Source organism: Hyperolius riggenbachi, chromosome 4, assembly GCF_040937935.1.
Source record: "Hyperolius riggenbachi isolate aHypRig1 chromosome 4, aHypRig1.pri, whole genome shotgun sequence".
Lineage (NCBI taxonomy): Eukaryota > Metazoa > Chordata > Amphibia > Anura > Hyperoliidae > Hyperolius > Hyperolius riggenbachi.
In genome coordinates, this window is record NC_090649.1 from 318,391,952 (window position 1) to 318,407,051 (window position 15,100).

Genomic DNA, 15,100 nt, shown 5'->3' on the forward strand with positions numbered 1-15,100 from the left:
GTTAAATGAAAAGACTTTTTTTTAGAGACTTCAGAGTCTCTTTAAGATGTGATCTTTATACACTTTGTATTACATAATGAATTGTGGTTAGAGAGCAAAGTCCTAACTGCATGAAAGTGTATTTAAAGGGAACCTGTACTGAGTAAAATTATTTAAAATAAACACATGAAGTAACTTCAAATGAACATTACATAGTTACCTTGCCATCAGTTCCTCTCAGAAGCTCAACATTTTCTTCTGACAATGATCCCTTCCAGTTCTGATAACATTTTGTCAGAACTGAAATATATCAGTTTCTGTCAGTTATAGCTGAGAGGACAACTGCTGTGCCAAGTAATGTCTATGTTTCCCTATGGCTCAAGTGGGCGATGTTACAGTTTAACAGTGTGCTGACTAGAAAGCTGTTATGGGGTAACGGTCATTTTCAAAATGGAGGACAGAGAATTCCCTTGATCACAGTGGACAAACAGGACGCGGGAAAGGAGAAAGAGATTGAGGAGTAGACTACACGGGAGGTAAGTATGACTTGTGTATGTTTATTTTGACTTTTAAGTTTCAGTTCAGGTTTTCTTTAAAGGGAAGGTTCAGGGACTGTTGAAAAAAAAATAAAAATCCGCATCCACTTACCTGGGGCTTCCTCAGGTCATCGGACGTCCGCCGTAGTTCTGCGCCTGCGCAGTACAGCCCGGCGGACGTCCGATGACGTCAGCGTGCCCGCGTGGGACGCAGAAGTGCCAGGCCTTGGAGCGCAGAAGAGCCCAACCTGGCAGCCGGCCTGGCCAGGTCGGGTCGGCCACCGGGAGCCTGCGGAGCGGCGGCGAGGGCACCTCCTGCCTGCCACGGGCTGGAGGAAGCCCCAGGTAAGTGGATATTGATTTTTATTTTTTTACAGCCCTCCCTGAACCTTCCCTTTAAAAGTTATTTCAGAGTCCTCTGGCTCAGCAGACCTCCTCCTATCATTTCTTATTTTGTTGTAATTTATCATGTGTGTACCAATTCTAGTGACATCTCAAACCACACATTACCAAGTATGTATTTGTACATGTATTGCTGAATGTCATTATTGTACAGCGTCTTGAACTTCTCATGTATATATGTTCCCCAGTATTTGTTGTACACTATGCACAGTGCTACAGAAGAGGTTGGCGCTATATAAATAAAAACTAATAGTAATTATTTAGTAAGGGATAGTGCTTAGCAAAATTTCAAGCCAGTTGATTTTACAAAGAGAAAATTAAAATAAAAAGATTTTGGACAGTAAGGACTCTTTCACTCAGAAGTGCAAACTACATACATCTGCTGGACGCATGTAGCTAATGTAAAAGCTCCAAAACCCTCAAGAGGAAAATCCTGAGCATCTACAGAAATAGAGGCTGGGAGACACAGACAGACATACAAACCCAGGGAGGAGAGACTGTGCCAACACTGTGAGCAGAAGACCCTCGAGGACGAAAATCACTTCCTGCTGTACTGCCCCAAATATGCCGCTACCAGGGAAAACTTCTTTCAGAAATTGATGGAACTATTTCCTGACTTTCACACTTCCATCAGAGGATGAGAGAAAACACTGCATTCTACTAGAAGAAAAAAAACAGTGACAATCGCTGCACACCATGTCACAGCATGCCAGACTGAGAGGAGCATAAATGAACTGTAAACTCACCCCCCCCCCCCATAAAAAAAAAAAATGACCATGAACTGCTAACTCACTGCACCCCCACCCCATATCCCCCATTCCCCCTGTTTTAGCAATGCCTGTATTGAAGCTTGGTCATGCCAATAAAGCTATCTTTGATAATGGTAGAGTTTGGAAACCAGTATGTCAACTTTTGCCATCCTGGTCCTTATTCAATTCACTTTTCTCCTAAGTTTTGTCTTTAGTCTTGTTTAAAATAAGTTTTCAGCACTATCAAATTGAAAAGGTACCAAAAAGTAAAGTGAAAAAGTACTGTCAAATGTATTCAGAGTATTTTCTTGCTTCCTGATGGTTTAAAATGTGTTTATTGACAAGGTGTAAAAATATGACCTAGGTACAAAGTGAATTTAGCACCATTATAAGTATATAGGAATATATTATATACAGTGGCTTGCAAAAGTATTCGGCCCCCTTGAAGTTTTCCACATTTTGTCCCATTACTGCCACAAACATGAATCAATTTTATTGGAATTCCACATGAAAGACCAATACAAAGTGGTGTACATGTGAGAAGTGGAACGAAAATCATACGATTCCAAACATTTTTTTTTAAATAAATGACTGCAAAGTGGGGTCTGCGTAGTTATTCAGCCCCCTTTGGTCTGAGTGCAGTCAGTTGCCCATAGACATTGCCTGATGAGTGCTAATGACTAAATAGGATGCACCTGTGTGTAATCTAATGTCAGTACAAATACAGCTGCTCTGTGACGGCCTCAGAGGTTGTCTAAGAGAATCTTGGGAACAACAACACTGTGAAGTCCAAAGAACACACCAAACAGGTCAGGGATAAAGTTATTGAGAAATTTAAAGCAGGCTTAGGCTACAAAAAGATTTCCAAAGCCTTGAACATCCCACGGAGCACTGTTCAATCGATCATTCAGAAATGGAAGCAGTATGGCACAACTGTAAACCTACCAAGACAAGGCCGTCCACCTAAATTCACAGGCCGAACAAGGAGAGCGCTGATCTGAAATGCAGTCGAGGCCCATGGTGACTCTGGACGAGCTGCAGCAATCTACAGCTCAGGTGGGGGACTCTGTCCATAGGACAACTATTAGTCGTGCATTGCACAAAGTTGGCCTTTATGGAAGAGTGGCAAGAAGCAAGCCATTATTAACAGAAAAGCATAAGAAACCCGTTTGCAGTTTACCACAAGCCATGTGGGGGACACAGCAAGCATGTGGAAGAAGGTGCTCTGGTCAGATGAGACCAAAATGGAACTTTTTAGCCAAAATGCAAAACGCTATGTGTGATGGAAAACTAACACTGCATATCTTTCTGAACACACCATCCCCACTGTCAAATATAGTGGTGGCAGCATCATGCTCTGAGGGTGCTTCTCTTCAGCAGGCACAGGGAAACTAGTCAGAGTTGATGGGAAGATGGATGGAGCCAAATAGAGGATAATCTTGGAAGAAAACCTCTTGGAGTCTGCAAAAGACTTGAGACTGGGGCGGAGGTACACCTTCCAGCAGGACAACGACCCTAAACATAAAGCCAGGGCAACAATGGAATGGTTTAAAACAAAACATATCTGTGTGTTAGAATGGCCCAGTCAAAGTCCAGATCTAAATCCAATGGAGAATCTGTGGCAAGATCTGAAAACTGCTGTACACAAACGCTGTCCATCTAATCAAACTGACCTGGAGCTGTTTTGCAAGGAAGAATGGGCAAGGATTTCAGTCTCTAGATGCGCAAAGCTAGTAGAGACATACCCTAAAAGACTGGCAGCTGTAGTTGCAGCAAAAGGTGGTTCTACAAAGTATTGACTCAGGGGGCTGAATAATTACACACACCCCACTTTGCAGTTATTTATTTGTAAAAAATGTTTGGAAACATGTATGAATTTCGTTCCACTTCTCAGGTGTACACCACTTCGTATTGGTCCTTCACGTGGAATTCCAATAAAATTGATTCATGTTTGCAGCAGTAATATGACAAAATATGGAAAACTTCAAAGGGGGGGCGATTACGTGTGCGTGTGTGTACACGCCTGGTATAGTAAACCCTGAAATAATAGAACTGTCACAGTTAACCTGTTTTTTGGTCCCTGTGGTATTCTGTATCAAGTGAAGGAGGAGTTTGCGCCATACATCAGTCAGGGACACATCAGCTGTGGTTGGTGGGCAGGCACTTGTAGCCTGCTCACTATCTGCACACCACTCTGGGTCTGTGTAGATTATTTCAAAAGCACCAGTCAGTGAGACCTACTTCCTGTGTAAGCTGCTCCCTGATTACTGAGGTAACGGTCTGTCATCTGTGCCCTGCTTGTGCATAGCTGCAACGCTACAGTATCATCCAGGCTACACAGAAATTTGAACAGAGGGGCGCACTAAAAGTACTGTACCTGCATTTACTAATGCTTCCAATACTATGCTTCCTGCGCAAGCTGTTGCATGATTATTGCATGCAAATCCCTATATATTGAACATTGTGCATTTTGATCTAGCTTAGGCTTGCTGAATAAAATTAAAAAAAAAGAATTCCCAATTATTGTTAGTACCAATGTATACTTTATGTGCTCGAGTATAAAAGTTTATGATATAGTGAGCTATTTAGCCTGGGCCCTTGGAGTTTACTATAAAAGGATTCTACTATATAAAAGAAACACAAAAGAAAAAATACACCATTAATTTCAAATAAAATATTGTCACTATACTAGGGATATAATTTAAATGTTATAATAACCTAGACAAATAAAATGTGTAGCTTTTATCTACAGCAGCACATTTTGTTTTAAAACTATAATGGCTGAAGACTGAGGAATAATTGTTTTCCTTGTTATTGGAATTCATTTTTTTCCCTTACAATAATTTTTAGCAAAAAAAGCACCACCCAAAGAAAGCGTAATTTGTGGAAAAAAATATCAACATATAGATCATTTTTGTTTGGATAAGTAGTGATAAAAGTTATGTGAGAATAAATAGGAGGAGCGCAATTGTGAGAAAATTGCTGTGGTTTTGAAGAGAAAATAACGTGTGGTAAGGAAGTGGTTAAAGACAACCTAGGTTATAATTTTAAATAACTGAAATGTAAAGCTCTTTTAGGCCTCTTGCACACTGCACGCGATTCCGATTCAGATTCCGCTTTTTAATCAGTTTTTACATCAGATTCAGATTCCGATTTGCAGTGTGCAGGGAGCAAACTGCAAATCAGAATCTGAATCGGATGTAAAAACTGATTAAAAAGCGGAATCTGAATCTGAATCGCGTGCAGTGTGCAAGAGGCCTTAAAGCTCTACAACAATCAGTGGATGCCAGGGGTAGTTACTCACACGCTTGCCCATAAATCAGTACTCTTTGGAAACTGTGCTTCACATCCGAAAAACCACTGTGGCAGGTGAAGTGTTTGTGAAGCTTTGTAGCGTCCCCAGCCACTGCCTAATAGGTGACTGCCGAGATGGGGGTGGGCTGTGAACTTCTGTAACAGTCAAAAATGTAGTAAACCTTTTCACCATCAGAAATGTAAAATTGTGGTTGCTTCCCGCACAGCTGGGGCCCATAAGACGCCATGGATGCGCTCCCAGCGGCCTCCTGAGCACAGCACACTCATAGCAATGTAAATGAAGGACACGGGAATACTGCTTTCAAAGGTAGTGGCCTAGTTCAGGACAAATTGTATAGGAATGGACCGGGGGGGGGGGGGGGGGGGGGGGGGATTCGAAATAGGCTAGTTTTACATTGGAACCTTTGCATTAGTGCATTTGCTGCCAGCCAGATGTGCCAATACAATGCAATGGCAAAGCACTGTTCTACTCATTTTCAGCACATAACCATTACACAGAGGAAGTCATAAAATCTGCCCCTAAATGGAAGCAATGGCACAGTGCATTCAATGTAACCCAAAACTTTTCAATTTCTTCTGCTTAATGAAAGACTTGATGAGGGTGAGCTAAATAAATCTTTCCTAACCCAAGGATTCTTCCAGTCCCTTGCACACTTCCGAAAGGCTCAACTGTGCAGCTATCCTCTCCATAATAGTTGGCAGCTTCTATACAGGAATATTCAACGCTCATCCTGCACAGGATGCTCCTGGCTGCAATATTTATTTCCTTTTAATCAATACCAGTTGCCTGGCAGCTGTGATGGTGTATTTGGCTGCAGAAGTGTTTGAATAACACCAGAAACAAGCATGCAGACAATCTTGTCACATCTGACAATGTCAGAAACACCTGATCTGTAATATGCTTGTTCAGGGTCTATGGCTAAAAGTATTAGAGGAAAAGGAGCAGCAGGTTAGCCAGGCAACTGGTATTGTTTAACCTCCCCAGCATTATAATTTCCATATTTAAGGTCTAAAAGCCATAACTTTTTTTCACAAGCTTCTAGACCCTAAAAACAAGAAGAAAAACATCTGCGACTTTCCATCCCGAGCCTGACTCGAGATTACCGCCAAGGAGGGTAAAGGGGAATAAATATGGCAGCCTCCATATCCCTCCCATTATAGTTGTACTTTAAAGAGACTAAAGCGAGAACAAATCTCTCTTCAGAGCTCATAGGTAGCAGGGGCACGTGTGCCCCTGCTAAACCGCCGCTATCGCGCCGCTAAACGGGGGTCCCTTCACCTCCAAACCCACCCCCGCAATCGTTGGTCGTAAAATTGGTCGTATATTTCCTCTTCCTGGAGGCAGGGCTAACAGCTGCAGCCCTGCCTCCAGTCGCGTCTATCAGCGGCGCATCGCCGCCTCCCCTCTCAGTGAAGGAAGACTGAGAGGGGCGGGGAGAGGTGGAGATACGCGCTGACAGACGCGCGTGGGGCAGGGCTGCGGCGGTTAGCCCTGCCCCAACCAGAAAGCGCTCCCGCGCTGCACCGAGGGGATTTGCGGGTGAAGGGACCCCCGTTAAGCCGCGGGATAGCGGCGTTTTAGCAGGGGCACACATGCCCCTGCTATCTATGAGGTCTGAAGCGAGATTTATTCTCGCTTCACACTCTCTTTAAGTGAAAAAAAAGTAACTTTAAGGTTAAAAATCCACTAGGAGCAATTTCTAATCGCTAGCGATTAAAAAAAAAAGCTCTTGCTAATGCAATTCTATGGGGGATTTTAATAAAATCATATCGCTCAAGTGGGATCACACCCATAGCATTACATTAGCAAGAGTTTTCAAAATCACAAAGCACTCAGAAAATTGCTCTGAATGGGTTTTTGGACTAAAACAGTGTTTCCCAAACACGTCCTCAATGTTTTTGCAGCTAACCTAAAAGTACCCATACAGTTATACGATTTTTCGATTGATTGATCAATCAATTACAGTGTGGTTGAAGAAGTCAATTGACTAGTGGCCCACACACTACAAATGAGATCCTTTACAACTGTCCTTCACAAGTCGATCTGATTGATGTGACTTCATGCTCTGAAATCAAAAATCAATTTTGTGTTGCTCAAAATCATGTGAACAGTAGCAAATTCCTTGTCGATTGAACAATATTTTCTGTATTGCCTGATCGAGTAAATTTGTCAGTACTTTTCCGTTAGCCGGGCACATCCACTAGGTGGCGATAAAACACCAGTTACATCTTTCCTTACTATTCATAGCGGCCTGGAGGGGGAATAGTAATTAACGCCACCTGGTGGTTGCGCCCAGCTAATGGAACAGTACCAATTTGTCAATTTAATTTGTTACAGTATCAGCCAATTTCCATCAATCAAGTAAAAAAAAAAAAAAAAAAAAAGATTTTCCCCTAAACTGATAAAAGCATTCAAATCTAATGGTTGATCATACAGGAAAATTGAGTAATGTATGGGGACCTTTACACTGGACAGGTGAGCTAATCCGTGCCTCAGAAGCATAATCTGTCATTAACCGCTTCTGGACTGTGGTAATTAAAGTATATGCACTGTTTATGACTCTTTCCCTGCCAGGGCATATATTTCAATTACCATACCACACAGCCTGCCACTACCACCGATTGTACTGCTATCCAGTTGCAGATAGCAGAGCTCTATAGCCAGTCAAGAGCGAATTTCATTGGCTCCTGATCCTGTGACCCAATAGATAGCGACAGCAGACCAAACAGCCTCCAACGACTGGTGAACAATGGGTCCTTGTGGCGATTGGTCTGTAGGCTTTGTTTATGTGGGGCCAGAGACTGCTGGTACACAAGTGGTTAATATTTACTAAGCTTGCATTGCTGCTGGAAGCTGGACATAACACAAACAATATTGGAAGTAAAACAAGATATAGAGCCAAAAGTTTTACTTAAAACTACAAAAAAAATATGATTAATTGTACGTTGTTTAAAGAACAAAAGTTTGTTATGTAAAAATCAAAACAGATTTGGGCTAGACATAGAAAACTTCTAATCAGCAGTAATGGAGTTTTGGCCAAGTCCAAACACTTCTGTGACCAGCAGTCTTTATGCACTGTAATAGAACGTTCGAACAGGATATGGCTGAGTACGTTGGAAAACTGGCGCTGTAACTCGAGTAATGTGCACAGTATAATAAGCCATAGGGTATTCCCGCAGCACAGTTCTTGAGGCAAGCAGGCGGCACCAGCCTGCAGACACCGGCTCTGGAAGCGTGCTCACTGGGGAGTGCCAGGGCCCCTTGCTGGCTGAGCGCAGTCACACGGGCAGCATGATGAGGATGGCGGCTGCGGCGGGTGACAGGCAGCGCTCCCCCTCCCCGGGCTCAGGAATCGTCAGGCTTGTCCACAGGCGGCCCGCACGGCTGCAGCATTTTCTCCATCAGGTTGAAGCGCACGCGGGCTTTGCTCTCGTTCTCGGCCACAGCGAAGTAGTTGAGCAGATCGAAGTGGCCCATGTACGAGCAGTACGAGTCCCGGTGCTGGTTCACTAGCCACTCCCACTTGGTGGTGTCCGCGTGGCCCGTGCCGATGTACTTGGACTGCAGATGCTCTAACTGGCTGTGAATCGTGTATCTGTCAGTCATGGCGCCTCAATCGCAACACAGGCAGCCAGCAAACCGATCAATGGAAACGAGCACAGAACTTCAAGCAAGTACACAGCGGAAGTGACATAGGCGGAAGATTGGGTTGAATAAATACTTCCGGGGAGCAACGCGTGTATCAAAGTTTAGCAATTACAAAGTATGAGTGAGAAATGAGACGCAGCCACCATATTTGTATATTACCCATTGCGCAATGATATTATATAGCTTTTGTAGATAGTTTCGTGAAAGCGCCACAGGCGTCACGTGGTGGGGCGCGATGGATTGTGGGAGGAAGTGTCCTGGGCATTGCGCGCGCTGCCGCTCAGTACTTTCAGTCAGTGAGAGGAGGAGGGAGGGAAGGGAGACCAATCACTAAGCTTCACTATATCAAAGCTCCCAACTGTCCCTCTTTCTCATTTGTACCCTAACCTTTAGGAACTGATATAAAGATCTATATAAATATATGTATTTTTCTACTGGAAAATGTTTTTAATTGACTCTGAACTGTATTCTTCTAAAGTTTGATGTATTTCTTATTTTCCAGAGTTAATATAAAGGAAAATTAGTAATGATAAAAAGGACCAGTGAAGTTTGAATAATAAAATTACATATTTTGCTTTTCATTTTTTTATGGTATGCCTGGGTAGTAGTGTGGTGTGTTTTCCCTCTTTATTATATCAAGATGTTGGGAGGTATTACATAGTTGGGAAAATTTAGATGCTTATTATAGCATATTGGGAGCAGGACATGCATTCAAAGAAAGCTTGCTTTCTGAAGGCATAAAAGTTAGATACAGTACTTCAATGTATAGAGGCTTCCCTGATCTTATTCCTGCAGCTACACTGTGAAAATAATACAGACTACTACACTGTAGTAAAAATGTCTGGAAGAACTACAGAGTTTGCTTTCTCTCATCTTGTCATATTCTTAAAAATTATGGTTCTTTATTCCTTTTATTTAATTTAGTCTGCGTTCATAGTGGGGCGTTGCGTTGTAATTCAATGTTAAAGTCACAATGCAGCTTAATGCAACGCAAAAGAAAGTTGGAAATACACATTAACTCTGCGTCAGTGGTGTTCCTACCATAGATCGCAGGGGGTGTGGCGCACCGGGTGACTGACAGCTAGGGGGGTGTCACCAGAACCCCCCCTCCCCATCATCTGGGACCCCTCCTTCTGCCTTCCTCCCCCTCCATAGATTACCGGCAAGTGCAGGCTTGGCGGGGAGTCATGCGGAGAATTACCTCATTTCCGCGTTCCAAGCGCTGGAGCGCACCGTCATGTCGTCACAGGTCTCTGTTTTCAATGCCGCCCACTGTGCTTCCTGATTAGCGGAAGCACAGTGGGCGGCATTGAAGGCGGAGATCTGTGACGACATGACGCTGCCAGCGCTTGGAACGCAGAAGTGAGGTGAGTAATTCTCTGCATGCCTCCCGCCAAGCTTACACTTGCCTGTAATCTATGGAGGGGGAGAGAGGCAGAAGGAGGGGTCCCAGGTGAGGGAGGGGGGGTTCTGGCCCCCCTCCCCGCCGCTGCCCCCACTACCCTTCCTTCTAGCGCTTCTTCCCCCTCCTGGGGCATCTATACAGTGGGGGCTAGCTATACTGGGGGCATTTAAACTAAGTTTACTGGGGGCAACTATACTAGCTATACTGGGGCAACTATACTAACTTCACTGGGGGCAACTAGCTTTACTGGGGGCAACTATACTAGCTTCACTGGGGGCAGCTATACTGGGGGTAACTGTACAAGCTACACTGGGGGCAACTGTACTAGCTATACTGGGGGCAACTAAACTAAGTTTACTGGGGGCAACTATACTAGCTATACTGGGACTACTATACTGACTTCACAAGGGGGCAACTATACTTGCTATACTGGGGGCAACTATACTGGGGCAACTATACTAACGTCACTGGGGGCAACTAGCTTCACTGGGGACAACTGTACTAGCTTCACTGGGGGCAGCTATACTGGGGGCAACTGTACTAGCTATACTGGGGGCAACTGTAACAGCTATACTGGGGGCAACTGTAACAGGTATACTGGGGGCAACTGTAACAGGTATACTGGGGCAACTGTACTAGCTATACTGGAGGCAACTGTACTATCTATACTGGGGGCAACTAAACTAAGTTTACTGGGGGCAACTAAACTAAGTTTACTGGGGGCAACTATACTAGCTATACTGGGGCAGTGGCGGCGCCAGGGGGGTGCTTTGGGTGCTTAAGCACCCCCTAAAATTCTCCAAGCACCCCCCAGCGTGAACTGACTTTCGGCGTCTAATAGACGCCGTGTCAGTTCACTGACAGCAGCAGCCTGCAGCTCCGACTGCGATAGAGCAGGGCTACAGTAAAATGGCGTCTGAAGCCCTGCTCTGGAGATTTTGAGTCTGCAGTGCAGGGCTTCGGGCGCCATTTTCCCGTAGCCCTGCTCTCAGCGCGGGAATTTCAGTTGCTGGCTGGCTGCAGAGGATCGTGGGAGCTGCGCGCCGGACAGAGGCCGGGGCAGGAGGTCTGCTGCTGCTCCAGGTGAGTAAATGTTTTTTTTAACTATTTATATTAGCAGGTGTATCGACTGTTCTGACCAGGTCTCCTACATGATTGAAGTGTTTTCTGGCCAGGTCGGCCACATGATTGCATGTATTTTCTGGTCAAATCTTCCACATGATTGCATGTATTTTCTGGTCAGGTCTGCCACATGATTGCACGTATTTTCTGGTCAAATCTTCCACATGATTGCATGTATTTTCTGTTCAAATCTTCTACATGATTGCATGTATTTTCAGGTCAAATCTGCCGACATGATTGCATGTATTTTCTGGTCAAATCTGCCGACATGATTGCATTTTTTTTCTGGCCAGGTCTGCTACATGATTGAAGTGTTTTCTGGCCAGGTCTGCCACATGATTGCATGTATCTTCTGGGCAAATCTGCCGACATGATTGCATGTATTTTCTGGGCAAATCTGCCAACATGATTGCATGTAGTTTCTGGGCAAATCTGCCGACATGATTGCATGTATTTTCTGGGCAAATCTGCCGACATGATTGTATGTATTTTCTGGGCAAATCTGCCGACATGATTGCATGTATTTTCTGGGCAAATCTGCTGACATGATTGAATGTGTTTTTTTGGTCAAATCTGCCGACATGATTGAACTATTTTTGGTCAAATCTGCCGACATGATTGCACATATTTTCTGGTCAAATCTGCCGACATGATTGAATGTGTTTTTTTGGTCAAATCTGCCGACGTGATTGAACGTAATTTCTAGGCAAATCTGCTCACATTACGTGTATTTTCTTGAGAAAACCTGCACAATTATGTGAATTTTCTGGGGAAAGGGTCACCAAAACCTGGGCCCACTGTCTTTGCGTTGCACTTTTAAAGGGAACCCGAGGTGAGAATAATATTGAGGCTGCCATATTTATCTCCTTTTAAGCAATACCAGTTGCCTGGCTGCCGTGATGGTTCTCTGCCTCTAATTCTTTCAACCATAGACCCTGAACAAGCATGCAGCAGGTCAGGGGTTTCTGACAATATTGTCAGAACTGACAGGATTAGATGCATGCTTGTTTCTGGTGTAATTCAGTTCACTACTGCAGCCAAATAGATCAGCAGGGCTGCCTATTGTTTAAAAGGAAATAAATATGGCAGCCTCCATATCACTCTCATCCCGGGTTCACTTTAAATTACAGTTAGCTACGCCCTCATCCGAGTCATGGCCACGCCCATTTTTCGCCGCAAGTTATAGCCGCACCCATTGTTTGTTAGCTACCTATACTGAGGCCAACTTACTTTGGGGGGGGGGAGGAGCCTACACCTGGCCTACACAGTCGCTTTTTTTTTTTTTTAGGGGGGGTAGGGGTGCTGGGTGTCTTTTAATACCCAACCACGGGTGTCAAATGCCCTAGGTACGCCACTGCTCTGCTACCGTAACATACAGTAGGTACAGTAAAGCATACAGGCAATTAAAAGCATGCTTTCCTGTACCTGATAATGTGTGCATTTAGAGGTAAGACACTGCAAGCAGTGAGTTACCATAACGCTACACGTTACAATGCAACCCTAATGTCGCACTGTGAACGTCCTATAAGATTAGCATTGCAGTGCGGTAAGCTGTGTTATAAGACTTCATAACGCAGCTCTGCAACGTCCCACTGTGAATGCAACCTGACTGATCTGCTGCTGCATTCCTGTCTCTTCCTTCTGCCACGCTCTTTATCTCCTTTCTAGGTTGCTTAATTGTGATTTACAAACAAAAATAAACAAACATTTGCATCATAATCTCAGTGAGTCGTTTTATGATTTTAAGTTCACCCCTCGTGCTACTTCTTCTTTATGTAATATTATTTTCATTGATTTATAAAGCACCAACATATTCCGCAGTGCTGTACAGCGTAAGAAACAAACATTAAGTACATGATCATACAAGACAATAGTATACACAAAATATAGATGTTCCACTTACCAGAATATATCTTTTTATTTGCATAGTCATCTTTAATGTATTTTTACTTTCAGTTGTTGCTTTTCCAAACTCTGATCTTGTCCACAGGCACATACCAGCCCGCCCCCTCCGATCCTCCAATGACCTGACCCTAGTCGCACCAAGCATATCTCACTCCCATGCACGATTGCAGGACTTCACTAGGGCTGCCCCCACTCTCTGGAACTCGCTCCCACCAGCCATCAGACTCGCCCCCCACCGTTAATACCTTCAAACAAGCTCTCAAGACTCACCTTTCCATCCTCGCATACCCCCATACACCAGCACCATAATATGTTCTGTTGGACACCCTCTCAACAGATGCACCTATTGTCTTCACCCCCACCCTTTAGATTGTAAGCCTCTGGCAGGGCCCTCCTCCCTAGTGTTTCCAGCTTGATTATGCAATCTTACTGTCAATCACCTTTCTTGTGGACTAGAACAGTCTCTATTTTGACAATGACACTGTACCGTTATCAGATCATTTGCATGAGATCTTGTTTTGTTATGAGTTTCCTGTATGTCCTATCTTGTATGTTAACCCATTTATCTCTTGTGCAGCGCTGCGTAATATGTTGTAGCTTTATTAATACAGTTAATAATAATAATAATTTCTTGTTTCAGTTGTTTCAGGAATGTCTAAACCAATAGGATCTGATAAAATGCTGACATCTTAGTTCAGTTGCTCTTTATTTCAGGTTGACACATGCACTTCCCTACCTTGGTGTAACAAATCATCTACGAGTTATTATAATAACTTAAGTTGGTCAATGAGATGCTAATAATTTCAGTTTATTTGCAAATGTAACAAAATGTAATGCACCTTTTGCACATCTTGGAATTGAGCCAATGAAATCCACTTTCTTCCAATTCTGATTGCCCCATTTCCAAGCTGCATACAATTTGCGTTAAATTTGCATGCAGCCCAGAATTTTTAGTATCTCATTTTACAATCTGTGATATAAAAAGGGGGAGGGAACAAGCACCACTAACAAAATAACTACTAAATAGTAATGAGGCCTAGGTGTGCAATAAGCTATAGAATTGGCATGAAATACATAGAAAAAAAAGATTAGCCTAACAAGCACCACGCTAAACCAAAAATGCAAGAATCAAATGAAAAAGTCATCTTTATTGATCATCATGAATAAAAACATGAATAAAAACAAAACCGTGGGTTTGGGGTCCCTAAGGCCCGGTTCACATTAGCGGCTGCTATCCGGAATCGCCGTGCCGGAGCCGTGCCGGAGCCGGACCGCATGCGGACCGGACGAAACGGACGCACGGCATAGCAATGAAAGTCTATGCGACCGTTCACATGCGTCCGTTTCGTCCGGACCGGATCCGGACTCCGGCGTCCGTTCCAACATGCGCTATTTTTTGGTCCGGCTGGTCCGGCTGACGTATCCGGACCGGAGCCGGAATGTTGCATCCGGCCAATGGAAACCAATGAGAACCGGAGAGCGCACAACACACTGGCTATAAAAACCGGATGTTGTACCACACTTCCTATGCAGACTCTATGGTATGGTGGCCATTTTGGATGGGGACCACATGGCACCAGCGTTCACAGAGTGGAGCAGCAGTGACTTCATGCTGGAGCTCTTTGGCAGCAATATGGAGCAGGATCTGTCTGATAGCGAGGGGGTGAGGCCCTACACATCAGAAGACCTCATCCTACAGGTGCAGCAGGTACCAGCCCTGTGGGACAAGGGGGATGCGGACCACAGCAACATCAAAAAATGCAGAGGCCTGTGGAAAAAAATTGCCAAGCTGTATGTGGAGGACTTTGAGAACTTGAGCAAGAGACAGCAAGGCACAGAGGGTATGTTGACTAGAAGTTTTTTGGGGGGGGCTTGTGGTTTAAGCTTGTGATGTATTCAACTTTTGCTATGGATTTGTGTCACCCACGTGTTGCCCACCCACCTGTTCCCCACCCACCTGTACCCCACCTGTGCTGTATCACACCCACCTGTGATGTATCCCACCCACCTCTACCCCACCTGTGATGTATCCCACCCA

At 44.3% G+C, this 15,100-nt stretch overlaps 1 protein-coding gene across 1 annotated transcript; it reads right to left on the reverse strand.

Annotated features, from left to right (window-relative positions):
• Positions 1-7,875: 7,875 nt before the first annotated feature.
• On the reverse strand, positions 7,876-8,782 carry SF3B5 (splicing factor 3b subunit 5). Its single transcript, XM_068279511.1, has one exon. It carries the CDS (start codon positions 8,586-8,588, stop codon positions 8,328-8,330), a length of 261 nt encoding a protein of 86 aa, XP_068135612.1. The 5' UTR covers positions 8,589-8,782; the 3' UTR covers positions 7,876-8,327.
• Between the last annotated feature and the right edge of the window lie 6,318 nt (positions 8,783-15,100).